Source organism: Pelobates fuscus, chromosome 2 (assembly GCF_036172605.1).
Source record: "Pelobates fuscus isolate aPelFus1 chromosome 2, aPelFus1.pri, whole genome shotgun sequence".
In the NCBI taxonomy this organism is placed as follows: Eukaryota; Metazoa; Chordata; class Amphibia; order Anura; family Pelobatidae; genus Pelobates; species Pelobates fuscus.
In genome coordinates, this window is record NC_086318.1 from 332,338,573 (window position 1) to 332,363,504 (window position 24,932).

The following is a 24,932-nucleotide window of genomic DNA, read 5'->3' on the forward strand; positions in this document are numbered from 1 at the left end:
ACACACCAGGAACAAATGGAGCAAAACAGCCATCCTCACGTTACATTCATTCGTAAGCCTACCTGCCGTGGATCTGCGTATCCTTCACTCCCATTGCTGAAGTAACTTAATTGGAGACCTGCGTGTCCCACTGCTAAAATGTTTGATAGTATTGTTCGCTCCTTTATTTTGTCAACTGACCACAATAAAAAGTGACTTTACAAAAAAAAAAATTTATGCACACTTTGTTGGAAGACGGTACCCTTATAACCCTTTTATAGATCCCAACAGGAGCAGAACAAGAGAGAAATGCTGGAGGAGGATTGGGACCAGATTATCGCTACTTCTTCTAGTTACATCAGGGAGAGTTGCAATGACATTCATTCTAGATAGTGTTTATACCTGACAAAAGTAGATCACATATACCCTTCCTTTTCGCCTAGGTGTTATTGCAAAAGGGGACATTAATGTACATGCGTTGGACATTCCCTTTAATAATTCCAATATAGTCCTGGACCTTCCATGTTCTCAGCAATATTTTAAAAAATGAAATTACTTCAGACCCTTGGACCAGTCTACTGAACAGGGAGCTTAAAGACCCATACATACCTCAAACCTGGCGTAAATTAGTTCACCGCAACTCGCAAAAGAATTGCTAAATATTGGAAAACGTCCAACACTACTATACAATACATCCAAAACAAAATTTGTTTAATTTTCACCATAGTACATATCACAGCTACTCCCACTCATACATATCCAAAGTTTTTAGCTCTCTGATCACTGTGGACGAATTCACATATAATACCTTACAAAATTAGTCCCCTCCTTGCTCCCCATTCCATCGTTCTCAGATTATTGAGCCTTATTCACTTTTCACTCTTTTAGTTTTGGATCAACTTACCTTCGTTACTTCTCCACAATGCTTCTTTTCTAGTCGGGTGTATTTTTTTTTTTCAAATGTTTTAATTTTCCACGTATGACACACCTGGCCTGAGAATCTGATAAGGAGTACCAAAATAGTTATACCAGGTATCCAGCATTGAAAATATCTATTTAAGATTCATATATTATTATATTGTTCTTTTTTTGAGAATTTACTTTGTACTGTTTTGCTATTATGTTCTTTGATCTCATCTGACTGCATATTGTCTACTTTAAATAAATAAATATATAAAACATTATACGGCAAAAACAAGGAAGAGTTCTACATGACAACCAACCCTTAAACAAAAGTTTTCCCAGAATGATCTTTAAACTTTCAACCATGCAAAGAAAATTTTACAAACACTCTATTTTCTAATATTACATTTTTGAGTGGATATTGTGCTTGAAGAACCATGGGAGATGCTTCTAGACCTTTCCTTGTATGTGGAGCCTGACAAAGACCTCACTGGGGAATGAAATGATGCCATGTCCACACTTGGAGGGATAAATATTCTATTTGCATAAGTCTGGTGATATGACTCCATCATTTACTGTTGGAAAAAGTACAGGGAGTCTGAAAACCTTCATCCACCAAACCTATACTAAGTGCTGATCTCTTCACTATAACTGTTCTTGGTAGGTAGAGATCCGACCAAAAATGTAATATTGGACATCTTGAGCTGAGCATTGATGGTGTTCTCCAATACTGTGAAATGCCTTACATGTGATTTATTTATCGACCAAAACAGCCTTACGGTTTGCTGCATCGAGAATCTTCATCCATATCCTTTCTATTTAATTTTTGTACCTTTCTGATGAGAGATATAAAGTGACTGAGGAGTCCAACTGTGCATTTTTCAACCATTTTTAGTGCTGTTCATCAATTAGAGAAAAGGAAAAGTGCTTACAAATCATTCTTCTTGTACCAGATTCTTTTTCTTTACTTTCTCACCAAACGAAATGGAAACAATCAGCGTTCATTCTATGTAAAGCTAATCCAGTTTAAAAAAAAATGTCTCAGCCGATGGGACCTCTTGATGGTTATCACAGTGTCCAGTTTCAAGAAAAGCAGGTAGGGGACCATATATTTTTACAAAGTTGAAAGTGCATATTTCTAATATAAGTTAAGCACCCTCTAAACCCACAGCCACATAGATCGCATTAATCTTTATGTAATGTCACCTCGTTTGTATAAATCAGTCCATGAAGGTCCAGTATTAATTTTTTTTTGGACACAGTTTTTGGACTTGTTCAACCAGAGTATTATGCTGCACTTAAGGTGGGACTCTCGCTTTACCGTTGGTTGCTGCCCGTCTGCTATTCCGTATCTGATTCTGATGTTTGCGAGAGCGCAGTACTTTCACTCTTACATCAAACACTTCCTGAATTGCTTTGCGGAAGCAATGAAAATTATAGTCTATTAAACCTGTGTAAGAAAAAAAAAAATGAAAATTAAAGCTGAATCTTGGAAACATTTTATACACCTTTTATTCCCATTGTAACTAATGGGTTCTAAAAAAAATTATCAGACAGAATAGGTTATATTTAATGGAATAAAATTAAAAGCTTTATGATGCTAGTGGATATGTAACAGCCCAAAAGAAGACCCAGGTCCATGTTTGCTTTTAGAGACAGCACATTGCTCAGACTTGTTTTAAAATTGTTAGAGGAAAAAAGGTCTTGAGACAGAATATTTCGTACAAGAATACAGAGGAGTATACTAATAAGCCATAAGACATTTTAGCTATAGGTATTCACTCTGCAGTTTCTGCAAAGACCAAAGATGCACAAAAGACCCAGTTAGTTGTCACACCATTAAAAATAATTAGCTTTCTTACCATGCTATGTTGCCAGGAAACTCCTGGTACTATAACTACTACAGTATACTCTAATAACAGGTGTTTACAGCACCCTTGTAAAATTGGTCTGACACACCTGGAGCACCAGCTGGCATTGCCAAAACGATGAAGCATATTTATTCTTATATGTAGGGACACATTAGAATTAGCTGGTGACCCCTGTTTGCAAATGTTGAAGGGCATATTGATATGGATTTTATATGATATACTGAAACCCATGTCAGGATTCAAATACACGTTTGTTGTTCGTTTTATCACTGAGCTTCTATCAGTTCATCTCTAATGCCCTGAGCTCTCTTAAGCATTCCCAGTGAAGTGCCACAAATTCAGATTATGTTGATTTTAAATGGATTCATCTGATTTGCTATCACATTTTCTGTGTTTTATCCATCGCCTTCATCAAACAAATGCAATGTGAGAGATTTATATTTTGAGATTAAGTGCAACAACATTATGACCACATGAACATTACAGCCAAAGAAGCCTTTATAATGGACTCTCAATCCCAAGATACATTTGTTTGTTTTTTCTCAATTCCTTTTTAACTATTAACACTTTCAAAACCGGTAACCGTTCCAGAACAGCATCAAATTTAATCATGTGTGCTTGATCTAGGATGTACGTTTCATTGCGTAACAGAATGCCCCTAAAGAATAATGAATAAAAGTCATGCTTGCAGAAATAAATGTATATGCAATGCATTTCGTCTGTTGACTTCAGCTCAATGCACTACTAGCTCAACAGGAATGTGATTCAGTTCATTAGTTCTTAACACCAATTATTAAAGTCATCCACCAAGGTTGCTCAACCCAGGATTAGATATAGCCTTAGCCTAAAGATAATACAGAACCTTGGGCAGTGGAGCAAAGTTCTAAAAGTGGATAACCGTGGAAACCAATTGTATGTTACCACTGATTGACTTAGATCTTTCACAGCACTCTTAATGTAAAGCTCCAATTGTTTTTAAAACAACCGTGCAATGTCTGTTTTGGTTTTGGGACAATGCCGTGCTGATCCAGTGTGATTTTGCCTTGTCTGACTTCATGCTCCATTGTTATTCTTGTAATACAAAATACAAAGGGATTGATGACTTTGTACCTATTACAGTTGCATTATCCCCCAATGCCTGCATCCCTATTTTAAAATAAAGACTATATTAAAAAAAGATTTTAAAAAAATTCTTGGAAATACCTTTCCTTTCAAAACTCTCTTCTCGAACAAAGCAAACAAGTGCTAGGAATTTTGTCACCTCTTTCAAATACAGAACAGTTGTGTTGTTTAGTCTTATGATGGCCAAAGATTCTTTGTCGTAGGGTGTTCCTGCACCTACCAGCCTGGAAATGCAAGGATAAAGGACATAAAAATACATATAATAGTCACTGTATCCTTCCCTCATCTACAAATAAGCAATATCCACATGGGTAACAGTTCAGAACAATAAAAAAGTGTTAACCAATTTCTAATTCTAGTTATATTGGTAATGGCTTTTGCTCTATAAATAAGTTACAGTAGATTGGTAGTTTAAATGTTATAATAACAAAGTGTTACTAAAGAACATGTTAACATAGCTTACCCATTGTTAATATGTACAGAATAAATGTTTTTTGTTTTTTTTTAATTCTTTATTTTTCAGTGCATAAGAGTGGTACATGCAGGTCTGCGGTGCCCCGAAAGCAGTCCTCAGGCATTTCCTCGCTGAACATGCGGGGCATGGGGATAACAGGCACAATTTTATTTATTTTTTAGTCATGCTTGGTTAAATAGATAGTTACATAAGTCGTTGCTAATACCTGTCTATCGGAACAGAAGCTGTCTAAAAAGATTTAACTAACAAGGTATACGTTCAGGTTTAAAGCTTGCCTGACCAGCTAGACATGTGAAAATTTATGATAGCATTATTTAACACGTCTAAACATCACATATTGACAACATTATGGGTGATTCTTAATTTACTCATGTAAACTAGCTCTCGATGGTTAACTTAAATAAGAGAGTATTAGAAAGATACCGCTTGTTAAAAAGAGCTGAAGAGCTTGCATAGCCCTAGTCCATGTGGTTGACAGGTTGCAACGTGCTGTCTGTTCAGCTTATACCTGGCAGTTGATGATCCTATAGCCAGGAGAGTGTTCAGTAGGAGGGTTCTTTCCGCTGGCCACCCTGTTCCCTTTGCGATCTCTGGTGTTTGCTGGAAGCCGGTTACAGGTCCTGCAGCACGGCTGCGTTTTGGTCTAACTGCCTTCCTCTTCATCTGGACTGGCTTGTGCAGGTGGGAGAGGTTGCTTGCTCCTCCGCTTTGTTCCCGCTCTCTTCGGTTTCGCTGTTGCTTGTCTCAGTGTGGTCAACCCTGGGGTAGGCTGTGCTGGCAGTCAGATGATCTCTTCCTCGATCAGCTCCATTGTGCTGGCCGGTCGCGCACGTGGCTTGTGTGCAGCGGCCATCTTGAGGGTTGCTGCTCGGTGGGCATGTCATGGCGGGGTGGCTCTTTGAGGCCCAGGTTGGCACATTTGTGGACGTTTGTGTAGACCGGGTTAACCCCCCCGGTCCAGAGGGGGGGGGGGGGAGAGCCAGACACCGGCTGGAGACCCGGGAGAGCGGCCGTCTCATCCCGGCTCAAGCTCCCTGGCGCTTCCGTCCTCTGTCGGGTCCCCGTTGGTGCCTGGTAGGGTCTTTGGAGGTATCCCCGCATTCATCAGCAGCTTGGGGTCTATGTGGTCGCCGGAGTATGCTGGGTGGGTTTGGCCCCCAGTTAGCGCCGAATTTACGGCCCTGAAGCGGGAGCTCAGATGGAGCACGTCTGATCCCGTCGGCGGTCCGGCCCCGCTCCCCAGAATAAATGTTTTAAAACTCCCTCGGTTTATCCCCTTAAGGACACATGACGGAAATATTCCGTCATGATTCACTTTTATTCCAGAAGTTGTGTCCTTAAGGGGTTATGGAACTTATGCCTAGGATTGGCTATCAGAAATTGCCACAACTGCTCCCACTCATATCCTCTGTTTTAACACAACATGCATTAAAGTATATCTGTGTGCTCATAGACAAATGGGAAAAAAAAAAACTAGTTACATACCCATAAATAGAAGATATATCAATGACAACATCAATCATATCACAGCACAACTCGTACGTTTGCATATCCACTGGAGTGCTATCTGTTGCTATGTAGATTTTACTGACTACATCGAACAGGAATGCTTTTTCTATCCCAGAATTCTGCAAGACAAAATCCATTGTTTCTGAAAAATGAGTTACTCAGAAGAAGGATTGTGACAGATACAATGGCTTTAACAAACTCAATCTCTAAAGTACTCTATATGAAGATATTTATTGTACAATGGCTCTTGTTACTATCGGACAGTTCTATAATTGTTTCAGTGTTTAAGTGACAAAACCATTTAGAAAACCACACAACAACTACCCAAACATAAATGAAGATCAGAAGAAAACAAAATAATGAACCCCTTAAAGGAACACTATAGAATACACAAACCTGTATTCTTAACATTATAGTGTTAATAGTGTTAAAGTAGCTGTATAGGTAATTCTAGGTTTTATTTTGGTTCAAAAGTTGGACAATTTTCTTCCTTAAAGGGACACTATAGTCAGCAGAACCACTACAGCTTAATGCAGGCTCAGCAATGTAAACACTGCCCTTTTAGAGAAAAGGCAGTGTTTAAATTTTTGCCAAGCAGTCACACAGACAGCCACTAGGCTGCTTCCTAGCCCAGTGCTGCACAGTGGGCAGCACCCATGTTCAGCATCTTCATGCTCTGCATGGAAATGCTGAACGTCCCCCATAGAGATGCATTAATTCAATGCATCTCTATGAGGAGATGCTGACTGGCTGAGATCATCAAGATTGAGCCTGGGCTACCGCGGTGAGTCCAGCGCAGCAAAGGAGAAAAAGTAAGGTAACTCACCTTTTAACTTCATGGGCAACACACTCAGACATACTTAAATATCCCTGGACACAAGCACAGCCACTCTTAAGTCTCATACATACCCAGCTATATACAAAAAGGAGAGAAAATGTAGGTATAACGCTCTCGGTCCCTAGTGACCAACTCTAGTGCAGAAGTGGAAAAAATATATATAGCAAAATGTAAAGCTGGTTGGTACCATATTTTAACCCTATTGAGACCCTAATGGCTTTTGAATATCCTCGGAGCCTAATGGCCTATAAGAGGCCTTTTTGTACTACATCAAACCAGACTGCAAACTTCATAATCATTAACTAAATAGGCTGAAATTTGAGGAGACACTTAAAAACACATTAATTTTGCCTTAGGTTCAGTTATTCGTTTTAAAATTAAAAGAGCACCTGGTTAACCACACCTTTATCATTACAACAGTGCTTGTACTATAAACAGACCCTGTTCTGGCCACAAATTACATTTTACATGATGATTGTGTTGTAATAGAATAATGTTGTATTTATCCATAAATATGATAGTCCATACTTGTCAAGGCAAACCTGCTCTAAATTAACTAAAAGTAGTTTTTTTGGGGGGAGGGGTTGGAGTATGCAGAAGCAGGTACACCTTATCTCACCTCCTTTTGTGCCCTTCTCCCCACCTCTCACAAATATATATTTCTCTCAAGCGTGTATCTCTCTTGCCGTATTTTGCCTTGCAAGAGTCTCACCCATGTCCCTTAACTCTCTTGTGTGTCTCTTTATGCTCCACCTCCTATTTCCCTAGCACCCCTCCTTTATACATACTCCTGCAACATGGCTGAGAGAGATTGTGGCAGAGACCGCTTGGTATCTTTATATGTGGACGTTCCCATGCTAGGCACTGAATGAGTAGACTGAAAGTCCAGATATCCATACAGCGATTGAATGGGCAGAGAGAAATGCATATTTGTTATCACAATCCCACTTGGTCTCGCAACAAACGTAGCAAGGGAGAGGATTTACTATTATGTGGGAATCTCTACTGATATTATTCACCATTGTATTAAACAGTGAATTATAATTATTTTAACACAAGTTAAATATATTATTTAAGATAGCTTAAAATATATTTGGGTTAAATCATGTCTGACATTCAGAGGCATAACTAAAAACCACAGGGCCCCGGTGCGAAAATTGCCCTGGGGCCCCCCCATACATCTATCTCCTACCCCACACACATGTAGACAAACAGATACACATGCAGACACATACATACAAACACACACACAGAGAGACTCATACATACAGACATGCATACAGACATATGTAGACACACACATAACCTCACAGACACACAAAGACACACACATACACTTACAGAAACACACACACACACACACACACACGCACACTTACAGCCATCCATAAACTCACAGACACACATACAGACAGACACACATACACTCAGGCACACACTCATAGACAAACACATACACATTCAGACACACACATACAGACACTTACAGACACATACACACACACTGAGACACACATACATTTACAGACACACGCACTCACATTCAGACACACACATACATACACTCAGACACACATACTCACAGACAAACACATACACACACACATTCAGACACACACATACACTTGCACACTTACAGACACACACACATACACTTACAGACACATACACATACAGACACACATTCACTTACATACACTTTCAGACACACACGTACAAATTATTAATAATTAATGTCTCTGATGTGCTCCCTCACGGGCTGTCTACTGATGCCGGGAGTCAGAATATGACATCATATTCCGATTCCTGGCATCAGCAAACAGCGCACGAGAGAGCAGATCAGAGAGAACATAGTTCCCTCGCCGCGTGTCATAGGAACTCTGCTGCCCACTGGGGGGGGGGGGGGGAGTCCATTAGGTGGCCAGTGGGCCACCTCTTGGGCCCCCTATGACAGGGGGAACAAGGAGGGGGCGGCATCTAGACAGCCCGCGGTCGCATCTAGACAGCCCGCGGCTGGGCCCCCTGCAGTAAGTGGCCAGGTCGCAACCACGATCCCTGCGACCGAGGTAGGTACGCCACTGCTGACATTTATTTTGCAGGTTCCCTTTCTTGGCTATTTCATAAAATCAAACAACCCAAAACACTTTGGCTCCAAGACAGGAATTTAAAGGAACACTATGGTGCCAGGAAAACAAACTTGTTTTCCTGACACTATAGTTTTATTAGGCCCCCCCTCCCTTAGGGCACCCCTTCAACCACTTACCTTAATCCAGTTCTGGATTCCCTCGGTGCTGGTGACCTCCCCTCCCCCTGCCGACGTCAGCTCCGAATACGCAAGTGCAGCCAGAGCCGTGCACGCATTCAAGCCGTCCATAGGAAAGCATTACTTAATGCTTTGCTATGGACATCCAGCGTGAGTTCAATGCGATTTTCACACTGAGAATCGCAGAAGCGGACTCTAGTGGTTGTCAGGGAGACAGCCACTAGAGGCTGGATTAACCCTAAATGTAAACATATTTGTTTCTCTGAAACTGCTATGTTTTCAGCTGCAGGGTTAAAACCTGGGGGACCTGGCACCCAGACCACTTCATTGAGCTGAAGTGGTCTGGGTGCCTATAGTGGTCCTTTAATGAATGTTGTTTGGAAATGGGCTGTTTACTTACAGATATAAAGATGTTCAAGAGGTTTTCTAGTGTTGGGAGCTGTGGGATCAGCTTCTGTACCACCTTACTGAATGCTTCAAAGATCGAATGGTCATATATGCTGGTGAGATAAAAGCTGTAAATAGGAAGATAATGTATAAACTGTATTATTATTGTTAGAATCTATCTGAAAATTACCAATAGATGAGCATAATGGGTATCATTAAAATTCACTGGTAAGGGTTTCACTTTAATGGCCAGATCTCTCTTCAGGGTTGCAAGTTTGTTTCCAGGCAGGATCAAGTCAGAGATCAAATCATTTAAGGTTAACAGAGTGTACTGAGCTGCTGGCACTGACAAACCTCTAAACCCAATAATTCTAAACACCCCTTAAAACACAACTACAACCCCTTTCAACCGTAAAATTCCTTTTAACACTTACCCCCTGTGTAATATAACTCTGGAATTAAACGACATCTACCATTAAATTACCATAGCCACTGCATGCAGTAGAAATATGAACATGCATACATATATTTGTAGTTGTCAAATGTGAATGTGTTTTTATAATGGAAACTGGACAAAACTAACAGCGTAATCGCACATTTCGAAAGAGTGCTAGCTTTGGAGAATTGGGAGTATTGTTCACAAAATGTCCAACAGTCTTGCCAATTCTTTATTATCCCTACTACAGTGAATAAACTCCAATGTATTTGCATATCAATATTCATATATAGATTGGTTTAAATAATATTACCTGAGATGGATCTTCTCCAGGCCAGAGTCTGCAAGATTATCATTTGCTCTCTGATGGATATCCCTCTGAGTTTCTATTTTGTGGTCATCTGACAAGCCATCCACTTTATGGATAAAGACCTCAAAGTTAATATCTGGGTTCACTTTATAGGCACTGGTGACAGTCAGGTGTAACCTAGACAGGGCCTCCATATAATCATCCTGGTAATGACAAAATGTAATCACAGTGGCAATGAAACATCACATTATGTAAAATAATAAAAGTGATACATCCTCTGTCCTGACTCATATATATATCTGGTGCAGCCATCTACCTATGAAACATTGTTGCGATTTGTCACAAAAACCATCACTCCTAATCGGGCATGTCACTTGCTTTAGTGGATGAAATGGTTAAAAATCGCTATTTCTCTGCACTAGTCCCAAAATAATGATTACAAATATCCCTAAACACCACCCACACCTATAAAAGCTGCCACCACCAGGAGAATGAATAAATGGTTACCCCACCAAATCAGATTTTAAAAAAAATCATACACACATAAGCAATGTAGCAAAATTATCTATGAAACCACAGTATGATTATGTGAGTCTCTTCAGTAACACGAGTCCTATACCAGACAAAGGCAGAACTTAAAGGGGCCCTCCACACCCCTTTGCTTTAAAGAGTATCCTAGTTTATCCCAAGTTTGTAAATGTGTAGATTTCTATGAGAAATCAGCACTTTTATAAATTAGATAGGGAACACCCCCTAGCTGTCAATCAAACAGACAGGGAGGTTTCTAGCCTCCTAACGTTCGCTCCCCTGACTCCTGTGCTAACAGAAGTGGCAGGCACGCTCTACTTGAGTGTGCCTGCTTGCTCCCACACAGACCTCAGACCAGATGGCCTCCAGAAAAGATGTGCGCACCTGCACATGGGCACTAATTTAAAGGCTTCACAATGAGAAGAGACTGAAAGAAAAAGAAAAAAAGGGTTGCGGTTCATAAGACCTGCAGACTTTGCAGGCTCTTTTAAGATATACCCCCAATGTATTCATCGTGGGCATATCTACTAAATAGTGAATTTCTTTTTTTTTTGCCCATTTTGGGCAGTGGAGTGTTCCTTCAATAAACAAAAAATTATTATAAACAAAAAATAGCCACAGTGCATACAAATACTTAATATGTTATATTACATAATATAATTACATAAAAGGTCAACATTAAATTTGATTTGGCTCTCAAAATAGATTACAAACTTATTTTTGTGTCATCATTATCCATTATATCCATTTTTCTACTGATCTTTTTGTTAAGAAAAAGAAATTGAATAAAAAAAATAAAAAACTTTAAGTAAGTGACCCTGTCACAATTTAGTAAATTGCAAGTGTGTCCTGTTTCTCACCTCTCTCTCACTCTGACAGCTTATTTAACAAGGCCCGGTAGTGATAAAGATCACTCATCTTTGGATTAGGACCGATGGCAAATTCTTCTAGACTCATTTATTTACAAACATAAATATAAAGCATGTACCACTTTCTGTACCATTATATGATATTTTCCAGACACCATCTTAATTTAACCCATTGCTTCAGACAAAGTTCAACCTCATAGGTCTTAGTTAAAGGCAACTTAAAGGAACACTATAGTCACCTAAATTACTTTAGCTAAATAAAGCAGTTTTAGTGTATAGATCATTCCCCTGCAATTTCACTGCTCAATTCACTGTCATTTAGGAGTTAAATCACTTTGTTTCTGTTTATGCAGCCCTAGCCACACCTCCCCTGGCTATGACTGACAGAGCCTGCATGAAAAAAACAAACTGGTTTCACTTTCAAACAGATGTAATTTACCTTAAAGGGACACTATAGTCACCTGAATAACTTAAGCTTAATGAAGCAGTTTTGGTGTATAGAACATACTCCTGCATCCTCACTGCTCAATCCTCTGCCATTTAGGAGTTAAATCCCTTTGTTTATGAACCCTAGTCCCACCTTCCTGCATGTGACTTGCACAGCCTTCCATAAACACTTCCTGTAAAGAGAGCCCTATTTAGTCTTTCTTGATTGCAAGTTCTGTTTAATTAAGATTTTCTTATCCCCTGCTATGTTAATATCTTGCTAGACCCTGCAAGAGCCTCCTGTATGTGATTAAAGTTCAATTTAGAGATTGAGATACAATTATTTAAGGTAAATTACATCTGTTTGAAAGTAAAACCAGTTGTTTTTTTTCATGCAGGCTCCGTCAATCATAGCCAGGGGAGGTGTGGCTAGGGTTGCATAAACAGAAACAAAGTGATTTACCTTCTAAATGACAATGAATTGAGCAGTAAAATTGCAGGGGAATGATCTATACACTAAAACTGCTTTATTTAGCTAAAGTAATTTAGGTGACTATAGTGTTCCTTTAAATAATCGTATTATTTGCCAAGTGGCACTCTTGGCATTATAACCACTTAATCTCACTTAAGTGGTTATAGTGCCTTGAATCCCCTAGTACCATCCCTTATTCCAGTGTTAACCCATTTGTGAACAGTTAATACTGGACAATTGTCTCCAGACACCCACCCAGCTTCCATAGTAGGTATGGCTAAGACAGATTACATTTCACTTTAGCCATAACAATTCATACCAGAAGTAGGTAGCAGACATAGCTTCAGAAAATTAGTCAATAATAGTCTCAGACTATCATTAACACCCATCACTGCTTGAGTTAATGCAGAAGCATTAGCCTGAACAACACAGAAGGGTTGGGTGTGGGTGGCCAATGGCCCTAATTTAGTTTAAAAGGACACTCTAGTCACTATAACCATTTCCCAGCCCCTACTCGAGGTAAGGCTAAGGCAGAGATTACACATTTCCTTGTAGTCATAACCATTCATTGCAGCAATGGGCTCTCTGGTAGCCTAAAAGCTAGCAGCTGACTCCCTCAGTCAATCATAACTGCAGAGGGCTGCTCAGGCTAAAACTTGCTCATTCGCCCAAGCAGCACAGAGCGCAATGGGCTGCTGAGGACTCTCGTTCAGCATTAAAACATTAAGAAAAAGTTACAAAAACTGTTTAATGCTGCATGAGTAGACTGCACCAGGGCTCCAGACACTATAACCAGTTCAATGAGATGAAGTAGATACAGTGCCTACAGTGTCACTTTAAAATTGAATGCAGGGATGGCTCCAGAGAGATACAAGTACCATAATAGCATCAATGAAATGAATGCCCCTTTAATAATTACTGTGTGATGTTACTGAACAAATTATCAGCTAACTGACCATTAAATCATTGCCTTTAGATCTCCCAGCAGATATGGACTCTGTAAGATTAGGTGCACTCTAGCATGGAATGCGCTGTAATAAAGTCCAAGTTACTTTTGTGTTTTTCTTTTTGTTCGATATGGAGATCTTGGTTTGGTCCTTTGATTTTGTAAAATAATTTTTGTAAAATAATGCAAAATAAAGTTATTTTTTAATGAATGGTAATGTTCAAGTACTCTTTACCTAGCATGTATTATGTTGGCCAGCAACCGCTTACAGTGATCTGATTGGGGACTCTACGGGGACTCCGTGTGTAGGGTCCTGCTTCGCCAGTGACTATTAAAGTGGCTCTGTCAACAAAAAACATATTTATGAACATTTCATAAAGAATCTTATGTTGACCACATTGGAATCTCATCAAATAACGATATCATAAGACAAAGTAGGGAATTCTCTGTCTCATGGTAAGGCATTGTCTGGTTCGGGGTCAGCTTGAAACAAATATAACTTACCTCTGCTGCACTGGGCCACTGCACTCCAAGTGACCACGGCACTATTGGGGGTCTTTGCAAAATATACAAAAACCCATAACAGTGACAACCCATTTTAAAGGAACACTATAGTCACCTAAATTACTTTAGCTAAATAAAGCAGTTTAGTGTATAGATCATTCCCCTGCAATTTCACTGCTTAATTCACTGTCATTTAGGAGTTAAATCACTTTGTTTCCGTTTATACAGCCCTAGCCACACCTCCCCTGGCTATGATTGACAGAGCCTGCATGAATAAAAAAACTGGTTTCACTTTCAAACAGATGCAATTTACCTTAAATAATTGTATCTCAATCTCTAAATTGAACTTTAATCACATACAGCAGGCTCTTGCAGGGTCTAGCAAGCTATTAACATAGCAGGGGATAAGAAAATCTTAATTAAACAGAACTTGCAATAAAGAAAGCCTAAATAGGGCTCTCTTTACAGGAAGTGTTTATGGAAGGCTGTGCAAGTCACATGCAGGAAGGTGTGACTAGGGTTCATAAACAAAGGGATTTAACTCCTAAATGGCAGAGGATTGAGCAGTGAGGCTGCAGGGGCATGTTCTATACACCAAAACTGCTTTATTAAGCTAAAGTTGTTCAGGTGACTATAGTGTCCCTTTAAGTCCTTTACAGTATTTCATATCACTGTTCATTATATGGATGGGCTCTGTACTATTGTTATTTATAAAGCGCCAACAAATTTCGTAGCGATTGTTTGGTCTGGCTCATATATATTTCAATTTAATCTAATCCCACTATTAGTCTTGCGCACAGATTGTCCACATGGCAGATTTTGCATTACATGGGTCATTTCGACAATATATAAGTGAGGTTAATGGCAGGAGGGAATAAAATATAAAATCTGATCTGCTAAACCACAAGGTTTAGTGTTGCTTTAAATAATATAACTTCTTTCATTGGAAGAAAATCTCAGTTTGCTGGGATGTGTGTTATTATTTGCTAAAAATATAACCTTACTCCTAGGAACTAAATCACATTTTTTTCCTGTGTCTGCTAAAAACAAATTAAACAAAGGCAGACATTTCTCAGATAAAACAGTCACATGAGTTGCTAAGATAACAAAGGAGGCTAATTGCATTAAGCTATATGTCCAAAAATGGAAAAAATATGATTAGGGAAGACAAGCATAACATATCACACTATAAATCACGATGCTGTTACTTAATTTCCTATGCAGTTCTTGAGAATTAAACACAATAGTTCACTAACAACATTATTTCATCTAGAGACTGCACAAAAATCTTCACTGACCTACATATATTTAAAAAAAAAAAAAACTGATAACATAACTAATAAGGATGTAGCCAGTAGAAGATGGTTCAAAATAACAGTGATTATTGTGTACATTTCCACTGAATCTCATAAAAAAAATATGTATCACATATATGTAACAACCCATATAGGCCAGAGCAAACAATATATGAGAAGAAAAATGCCACTGCTATTACATATGTGTAAGGTCCTCGCTCCCCCGCTTATTTACCCAGCATTCCCTCATCATGTCTCCTCTTGCAGAGATGCCGCTGAGGTGTGTGTCAGAAGCGATGGTATGGTAAACCCGTTCGCCATTGGGGTTGGTGGCAGGCATCTTCTCGAGAGGTGGATATGGTATCAGGGCTCCTTTTTTTTATATACATCACGGAGCACGAACCACTCAAGGTGCTAGCAAGTCCTAGGAAGGAGAAGAGTCACTACAAGTCTTTATCTCGCTTGGGCAATCCTTTACGTATATAGAACAAAATCAAGTTAAAGTTTGAGGAAGCAAAGTATGAGATTTGTATTATCATCATCCAATAATATCAATATATCTGATTTGGAGATCTCTGGAGGAGCGTTATGGAAAGAAACACACAGGTCTCAGGGGTAATAGTGGCATAGGAAGGATATGTCAAGGTGTGTCGCGATTACACCCTACTATGCACATCATGATTCCAGCAAGTTAACATGGGGAAGAGGTAGGTCGGGCATGTACACCTCTAGTTCAGTGGGCAAAAGGGTGAATACAATGTTGCCTGATATTCAGCCTTGGACACAATAGTACCTCATAAACAGTTTACAGGTGGTGGTGAAGTAATTTGAAACAAGCCAGCGGGGGAAGGAGTGGGGAAAAAAACTGTAAAACCCAAAGCACATGTGAAGCAGGGATGCCCCCAACCTGTCTCCCAAAGTAAGTGGCCTCTGCATCTGTCACTGGTAAAAGGTGTGCCAGGGAGGCAATATTGCAAAAGAGCTTGGAAGTCTACGTTTTCTGTGGGAAGTATCCATTGAGTCCATATATTCAAGTATATCTGGGAGCACCTGGTGGTGAGCTCTTCCATGGAGCGGAGTTCCTCCTTATGTTTAACTTGATTTTGTTCTATATACGTAAAGGATTACCCAAGCGAGATAAAGACTCAGATTAGGAAAAAAAAAAGAGGATCAGAAGGGATATGAAGAAAGATCCGATTGGCGCTCAAACCTGTAACTGGGTGCAGGTATCGAGGTTACCCACCTATAATAACCTCAAGCAAAATATACACTAAATACAGAATATTGATACAGCACACCAAATTTGTTGCTGAAAAAATCAAAGAAAGTTTTAATTCATATTCTACACAAAGTAATTCATTAGTGCATCACTTCAATCAATGTTACCATCAAAAAAGAAAACAACCCATATTCTGTACATCCATATTTACAAAGAGAATAAAATTCATATTATGTGCACAAATTAAACCTAAATGTATTTACAAGGAAAAAAATGCCCATCTCATACCTGTGAATCAGAAAAATGATACAAGAATTATTTGAAGCACTTCATTGAAAATATTCATTGAAAAAAATTAATTGAGAAAAAATAGAAGAATTCATTGAAGCAATTCATTGAAAATATTCATTGAAAAAAATTAATTGAGAAAACTGTCTTGTATCCTGCCTGCATAAAGAATCACTGTTTAGTAGATGTGCTGAGATACCACCTATCAAAGTCCTCAAAAAATAGTGTGTAGCACGCCATTAGTGCTAGCAAGAACTTAAATATGAAAAAAAGAAACAACAAAGTGAAAAAGCAAGTCGCTGAGTACTCAAGTAATGGAAAACTTGGGGGAAAAAAATGCAAAAAATATATATTTATGGTTAGATCTCACCAAGTGGTAATGCAGAAATTACCTGTTCCTTAGCTCAGGTGCAGGTGGGTGGTATCTGGTCCAGCAGTACTCTTAGAGATGTATGTTTCCTTGTCCCAAAAGATGGCTGATTGCAGGGGTCACAGCATGAATGGTACTGTGGCTTGTACCGCCATCTTCGAAGGGATCCTAATCCCGAGCGTGCAGCCCCCGGTATGCTGTATCCTGAACCCTGTATACGGCAAAGGATCATTCATACTGCGACCCCTGCAATCAGCCGGAGCGTGGGTGGATCCTGACCCAACGCCGAGGGACATCAGCGCTGGATTCAGGTAAGAGACTGAAGAGGTTTTAACCCCTTCAGCGCCGAGAGAGGGGGGCCCTAAGGGAGGGGGGCACTCCAGGAGCCTATAGTGCCAGGAAAATGGGTTTGTTTTCCTGGCACTATAGTATCCCTTTAACCCCGCTGTGTAAACATTGCAGTTTCTAGAAAACTGTATCGTTTTACAATGCAGGGTTAAAATGACAAGAAAAAAAACCACTCATTGAGATGAAGTGTTTTTGGTGCTTTTTAAATTCTGTAGTAACAACAATTAAAAAAAATACAGTTTCATTAGTTACTGAAGGCAAACAAGGTTATTTGCTTAACTTCAAATTGCCCTTTACCGAACGGGGCAAAACTATCCGGTGCTGTATGGGGCCATTCGGAATACAAAATCCGGACATTGTTGACGTTATTTAACAATGTCCGGATTTTTGATACAAGGCTCCAAATGAGCCTGAATATTGTCCAGATTTCATCTAGACTGAACACTGCTGTATGGCTGTATAACGAAAAGTAACGATTCAAGGGGAAACTTGGGCTCAGGGAAAATTAAAATAGTTTCAGGGCACTTTGTCACAGACTGAAATTGGGACCCGAAAGTTTTAAAAATCTAAACTATTTGCCCTTTGGCAGCACTAGCAACCAGAGTGGCTGATAAAAATAAAAACCTTGGCTCTGGTGATGTGATGGCTGGCCAGCACTTGCTAGCCAGAAAGCAAAAAAAAAAAAAAATAAGCATTTGGGGTTTAATGTGACTCGCATATTACTGTAAGGGAGGTTACAAAACATTCATGCCATGGGTGGGGTCATATCTACTAAATAGTGAGCAGCTCACTGTTATTAATTAACAGTGACTGGGCATAGAGATGGGACCTGTAAAATAATGGGGAAGGGACCTAGTCCCTACCCATGGCCCTACTTGTGTATCAGGTGGGGCGCTTTAAATTCAATAATGAGCAGTGGACAAATCACTGTCCACCACCCTGCCCTCACCAGTGTGTGTGTGAGCTATTACATTTAAAAAAAACAGAAAATGGCAAGCACATCCTTATGTCCCCTTTTGCCCCAGCCATGTTCACACCCTTGGTGTTTAGTGCATTACCCTGTTAATTTTAGTTAGTGTGCACATAGAAACCAAATGAGAATGCCAGAGAACAGTGAAAATAGGCAACAACTCAAATAGCTTGCCCTTCAGTGGGAAACTGATCAGGTTTCCAGCTAGTTTAGCTCACAGAGGAAATTCTGCATGCATATCAGGCCTACAAGGGCAGTCCAATGCCACTAAACCAGGCAGGTTCTCTCTGTATGAAATACAGCAAAACACACAATTAATTGGACCTTAGTAGACCTCGTCAGGCAATTGTGTCCATTAACCCTATAGATACAGCAAGCAAAGACTCCACATCTCGATTCCCTTTTTACCTAAAAGAGACACTAACATTCACTAAACTTGGAATGTTCACAAATTAAGTCCAAATGGGAAATATGAGGCAAAAATAACTAATGTGGAACATTTTCCAACTCATAGTTACAAACATGACTCCTATTTTTGCCCCTGTTTTGCCACTTGGATTTAAGTTGCCAAAATTTGCAGACTAGTGAATAACCCTGTAAGTATTTTCAAGCAAACTAAAGCAGTTTTTTGTATACATTTTTTTTAATTCAAGTAGACTTGAAAAATATGCTAAATTCATAGAAGAGCCATAGCAATGTGGTTATTTAAATCTATATATATTTTATATATATTTATGCACTAATTGCCAATTATTTCTTAATCCAGGGCCAGAATTGAAGCATCAAAAATAACTCATAAATAGAAAAAGTGTAAACAAATCAAGGGCTGTCCTCAGGACTCATCTGTAACAAGAATCCAGTGTGATTTAAAGGGACACTCCAGGCACCCATACCACTTCTGCCCATTGGAGTGGTCTGGGTGCCAACTCCCACTACCCTTAACCCTGCAAGTGTAATTGTTGCAGTTTTTTATAAACAGCAATAATTACATTGCAGGGTTAACTCCACCTCTAGTGGCTGTCTGTCTGTCTGACAGTCCTCTAGTGGCTGTCTGTCTACTAGACAGCCACTAGAGGGCACTTCCTTCTCCATAGCACAGAAAACCCCTTCAGCAAACGGGGATTGGGAGGTGGGAGGGAGAGGGACCTGCAGTGCCAGGAAAACAGATTGTTTTCCTGGCACTGGAGAGTCCCTATAACCCCTTAAGGACACATGACATGTGTGACATGTCATGATTCCCTTTTATTCCAGAAGTTTGGTCCTTAAGGGATAAGCTGGTTTGTCTAATGTCTTTTGCAGAGGTGTATCCTGGCTTCTGCTTAGATGAGGGAGACCTGGGAAACCTATTTTTTCTTACTTTCCACCACCGCCCACCAACTCACACAGCCAGAAGATCTGTTTAACCCCTTAAGGACACAGCTTCAGAAGCTGGACATACCCTTAAGGACACAAGCAATTTTTGCATTTTTTGCTGTTTGTGTTCAACTGCAATTTGCATCTCTCTCATTTATTGTACCAACACATATTATATACAGTTTTTAGACAACAAAAAGGGCTTTAATTTGATGTGACCTATACATGTATAAATTCTCATTTATTAAAAAGAAATGCAAAATAATGTGGAAAAAAAAACAAAAAACACTTTTTTTCCCCACGTTTTGGCAATAATAATGTGTGCATAATATGTACAGCTTAGGAAAAGTAATTCAAAATCAATTAATTTATGTGTCTTGATTTACAAAGTACATAATATGTGTAGGATTTCAGTTTATTTTGAAAGTTACAGGTCACAAACTACAAGGTCTAAAATAAAATTTCAATGTGAAACAATTTTAGAAGTTGGTATGTTTGTCTTGGAAGTTTAATACCCATTACAGGAAACAAAATTGCCACACAAAGGTATATATTTATATAAAGTAGACATCACAGACTATTTACCTAAGGTTAGTTTGACACTTTTTGCGTAGCCATTTCACCGCCAATCTCTGCTAAATATTCGAGTAAAAATTAAAAATTTTTACATACATGTTGCATTTTCGCTGGGTATTTCTTACATTTGATAAGTGCCACTGTCATAAATTCCCCCTAAGTATGCTCAGTTACCTCTTCTGAGTAAAACAATATGCCCAATGTATGACCCAGACACTATTTTGTGAAGTTACAGTGCTGTGAAAGAGATGTGATAAGTTCAGGTTTTTAAGTGTGAATTTACATGGAGAGTTTTAATGGGTCCGTATTCTATTTTTAAATATGTTAGCAGGCTGCTTTTTCCAATTACCCCAAAAAGGCATGCTATTTCTTAAAGAAGACGCCCAAGGGTATTTCAAATGGCAAATTTTGAACCTTAGCCTGGGATAATTTTTCCGTTAGCTTGTATCAAGTGCAGTGGTAAAAAGCATTTTTTTTCTGCCTTTTTGACACACAGTGAGTTTGTACTGTATATTTTGCACACCTTATGTGTGCTACGGCTTTATAATACTTTATATGTTGCTCAGCTATGTTGTCTGAGTACAGCAATACCCCCGTATGTACCTTTGCCAGTTATATGGGGACGTTGAAGGGGCACATTTCAGACACAGCCATTGCAGGTTTTGTCAAACTTTGAATTTTTACGCTGTGTTGTTACCCCACTTTGAAGTTTTTTAGCAGGCTATATATTCCAACTATCCCATAAAAGCATACTATTTCTTAAAGAAGACATCCCAGGGTATTTCAAAAGGCATATTTTGAACCTTAGTGGGGGATCATTTTTCTGCTAGCTTGTACCAAGTGTAGTGGTAATAAGCATTTTTTCTGCTTTTTTGACACACACCGTGAGTTTGTACTGTGTATTTTGCAAACCTTATGTGTGCTACAGCTATATAATACTTCCTATCTTGCTCAGCTGTGTCATCTGAGCACAGCAATACCCCCATATGTACCTTTGCCAGGTATATGCGGACATTGAAGGGGCACATTTGAGACACAGCCATTTAAGTTTTTTCAAACTTTACATTTTTACTCTGTGTTCATACCCCACTTTGGAGGTTTGTTTGTAGGTTAATTATTCCAGCTACCCCATAAAGGCATACCATTTCTTAAAGAAGACACCCTAGGGTATTTCAAAAGATGTATTTTGAACCTTAGCGTGAAATCATTTTTCCGCTAGCTTGTACCAAGTGTAGTGGTAATAAGCATTTTTTACGGCCTTTTTTACACACACAATGAGTTTGTACTGTGTATTTTGCAAACCTTATGTGTGCTACAGCTATATAATACTTCCTATCTTGCCCAGCTATGTCGTCTGAGCACAGCAATACCCCCATATGTACCTTTGCCAGGTCTATGCGGACATTGAAGGGGCACATTTGAGACACAGCCATTTAAGTTTTTTCAAACTTTAAATTTTTACGCTGTGTCCATACCCCACTTTGGAGGTTTGTTTGTAGGTTAATTATTCCAGCTACCCCATAAAGGCATACCATTTCCTAAAGAAGACACCCCAGGGTGTTTCAAAAGGCATATTTGAAACCGTACCGTGGTATCATTTTTTCGCTAGCCTGTACCAAGTGTAGCGGTAATACGCATTTTCCCCCTTTTTTAAACATTGTTTTAACTTTTTAAAAGTTTTTTTAACTTTTAAAAAGTTTTATTTAGCATTTAACAACTTATTTTACTATTTTAAAACTTTGTTTAAACTTTTCAAAAGTTTTTTTGAACTTTTTATTGTTTTTTTTTAAACTTTTAACCCCTAACTAGCCTAACCGTAAATCCCCAAATTTCTCCACTAACTTCTACCCACCTTAGCTAAATAAATAAATATTTTAAAATATTTAAAAGAATTAATTAAATACATTTAACCCCTGAGGATTAAAAAAAATAAAAGTTAACCCTAAGGGGTTAAAAGAAAAAAATCAGATCACAGTGAAATACTGTGATCTGTATTTTGATCACTGCAGGCAGTGATCAAAGGGCAGGGAAGGGGTTAAATTTTATTTGAAAGAGGTGAGGGGGGGTGGGATTTTGTTACTAACACTTTTTTTTTACAGCCAGAGACAGATCAGCACCGATCTGTCTCTCTGCTGTTCACAGCTCACACGGAGCTGCAGGGAAACAGATCGAGTTTCACTGCAGCATGTGTGATCACTCTGACTCCCGGTCAGAGCGATCACATGGGCTGAATCAGTGAAACTGCCCATGGTAGTGTGCCTCCGATAGGGAGACACACTACAGGAAGATTAACCCCACGATTGCCGCGATTGTGGCAATCAGGGGTTAATTTTCATTTATGACGGAAATTTTCCGTCATGCGTCCTTAACCCCTTAAGGACCAAACTTCTGGAATAAAAGGGAATCATGACATGCCACACATGTCATGTGTCCTTAAGGGGTTAAGGGGAGTGCTGCAATGACGGAAAATTTACGTCATGCGTCCTTAAGGGGTTAATTTATTTTAGGGATAGTGGGTAAATTAAAAGATTAGCACCATGTTTTGTTTCAGTGTTTTGAAATGACATACTGCACATGTGCAGCATTTTAGTATGTATCATTTCACATACAGATATATATATAATGTTACTGCCAGAGGTGTACCTCTACCTCTGGCAGCTTTCATTAGCAAACCCAGATCTAACTAATGTTAATGATGTGTATATTCTATGCACAGGAGTTCATTCATTGGCTGAGAGCGCTCAGTTGATCCGCCATCCAATGAACGAACAGCAGCATCACAACCAGCTCTGTAGGGGCCATATGAGGGTCACCAGCCATGTTTGGGGGTGCGGCGTTTGGTAGGACCCAGGTCCATGGCAAACTGTTGCAAAATGGTTGCCCATTTACTGGGAATGATACCAGGGTACTCATGGCACCATAACCACTACAGTGTGCTGTAGTAAATATGATACTTAGAGTAAACCTTTAATTGTGACTTAGTTCCAAGAGTTATTTGTTTACAATTAGGTATGAGTTGGGTCAGTTGGGTATAATTTAGTTCTGCTTAAATTTGGTATAATTAATTTGGCCCACTGCTACTCTTTACCTTAACCCCTTAACCCCTTAATGACACAACTTCTGGAATAAAAGGGAATCATGACGGAATATTTCCGTCATGTGTCCTTAAGGGGGGACTGAGCCAAATGTACACGTGAACATGTCATGAACATGAACATGTCTGTCCAACCGTAATTCACCACTTTCATATTAAACCCCCCCTTATTATATATCATTTTATTCAGGGGAAACAGGGCTTTCATTTAATATCAAGCTATGAAACATAATTTAATATGAAAAAAATGGGCGAAAATAAGAATTTGTTTTATTTTTTTAGTTATACATGACATTTTAACTGTCAATGTCATAATACTGTTTGCTTTTACTGCAATAAAATACACATATTTGTATTCAGCAAAGTCTCACGTGTAAAACAGTACCCCCTATGTACAGGTTTTATGGTGTTTTGGGAAGTTACAGGGTCAAATATAGCACGTTACATTTGAAATTGAAATTCGCCAGATTGGTTACGTTGCCTTTGGGACTGTATAGTAGCCCAGGAATAAAATTTACACCCATAATGGCATACCATTTGCAATAGTAGACAACCCAAGGTATTGCAAATGGGGTATGTCCAGTATTTTTTAGTAGCCATTTTGTCACAAACACTGGCCAAAGTTAGCGTTAGTATTTGTTTGTGTGTGGAAAAATGCAAAAAACGCCAATTTTGGCCAGTGTTTGTGACCAAATGGCTACTAAAAAAGACTGGACATACCCCATTTGCAATACATTGTCTACTATTGCAAATGGTATGCCATCATAGGGGTAATTTTCATTCTTGGGCTATCATAGGGTCTCAAAGGCAACGTAACCAATCTGGCGAATTTTAATGTGAAAAAAATGAAACAGAAGCCTTATATTTGACGCTGTAACTATTGAAAACACCATAAAACCTGTACATGAGGGGTACTGTTGTACTCGGGAGACTTTGCTGAACACAAATATTAAGTAAAAAGTATTGCAGCAATAATATCGTCCGTGTAAGTGCTGTTTGTGCGTGAAAAATTCAAAAAACTTCACTTTTACTAGCGATATCATCGTTGTAATACATTTCACTGTTTTGAAACACTAATATTTGTGTTCAGCGAAGTCTCCCGAGTAGAACAGTACCCCCCCATGTACAGGTTTTATGGTGTCTTGGAAAGTTATAGGGTTAAATATAGTGCTAGCAAATTAAATTCCCTTTACTTTCGGCATGGGTTGTCAGGCAGGTCCCGCTAATTGTAATTAATTAAGATACCTAATTATGTAAAAATATGACATAAATATATGTGTAGAATTAATATATGTATATATATATATATATAATTTTTTTAAAATATTTTTATTTATATATAGGTATATATATAGTGATGTATACGTATATATTTATGTATATAGATAGATATATATATATTATTTCGTTCTATGTGTATTTTGATATAAATATATATATATTAATATCACAATACAGTTAGAACGAAATAACACACATCTATATATTTTTTAATTATTTATTATTAATTATTTTTTTAATTGTATTACATATATTTTTTTATATTATATATATATATATAACAATAATTATATATATATA

General features: G+C 38.7%; 1 protein-coding gene across 1 annotated transcript in view; it reads right to left on the bottom strand.

Annotated features, from left to right (window-relative positions):
• Positions 1-216: 216 nt before the first annotated feature.
• Positions 217-24,932, bottom strand: part of RRAGD (Ras related GTP binding D) — a 39,453-nt gene continuing 14,737 nt past the window's right edge. The window contains exons 3-7 of the mRNA XM_063443570.1: positions 10,097-10,296; positions 9,361-9,475; positions 5,836-5,978; positions 3,957-4,099; positions 217-2,332 (exon numbers count right to left, since the gene is read on the bottom strand). Coding sequence (XP_063299640.1) covers positions 2,181-2,332; positions 3,957-4,099; positions 5,836-5,978; positions 9,361-9,475; positions 10,097-10,296 — 753 coding nt within the window. The 3' untranslated portion in view covers positions 217-2,180. The remainder of the gene's footprint in view (positions 2,333-3,956; positions 4,100-5,835; positions 5,979-9,360; positions 9,476-10,096; positions 10,297-24,932) is intronic.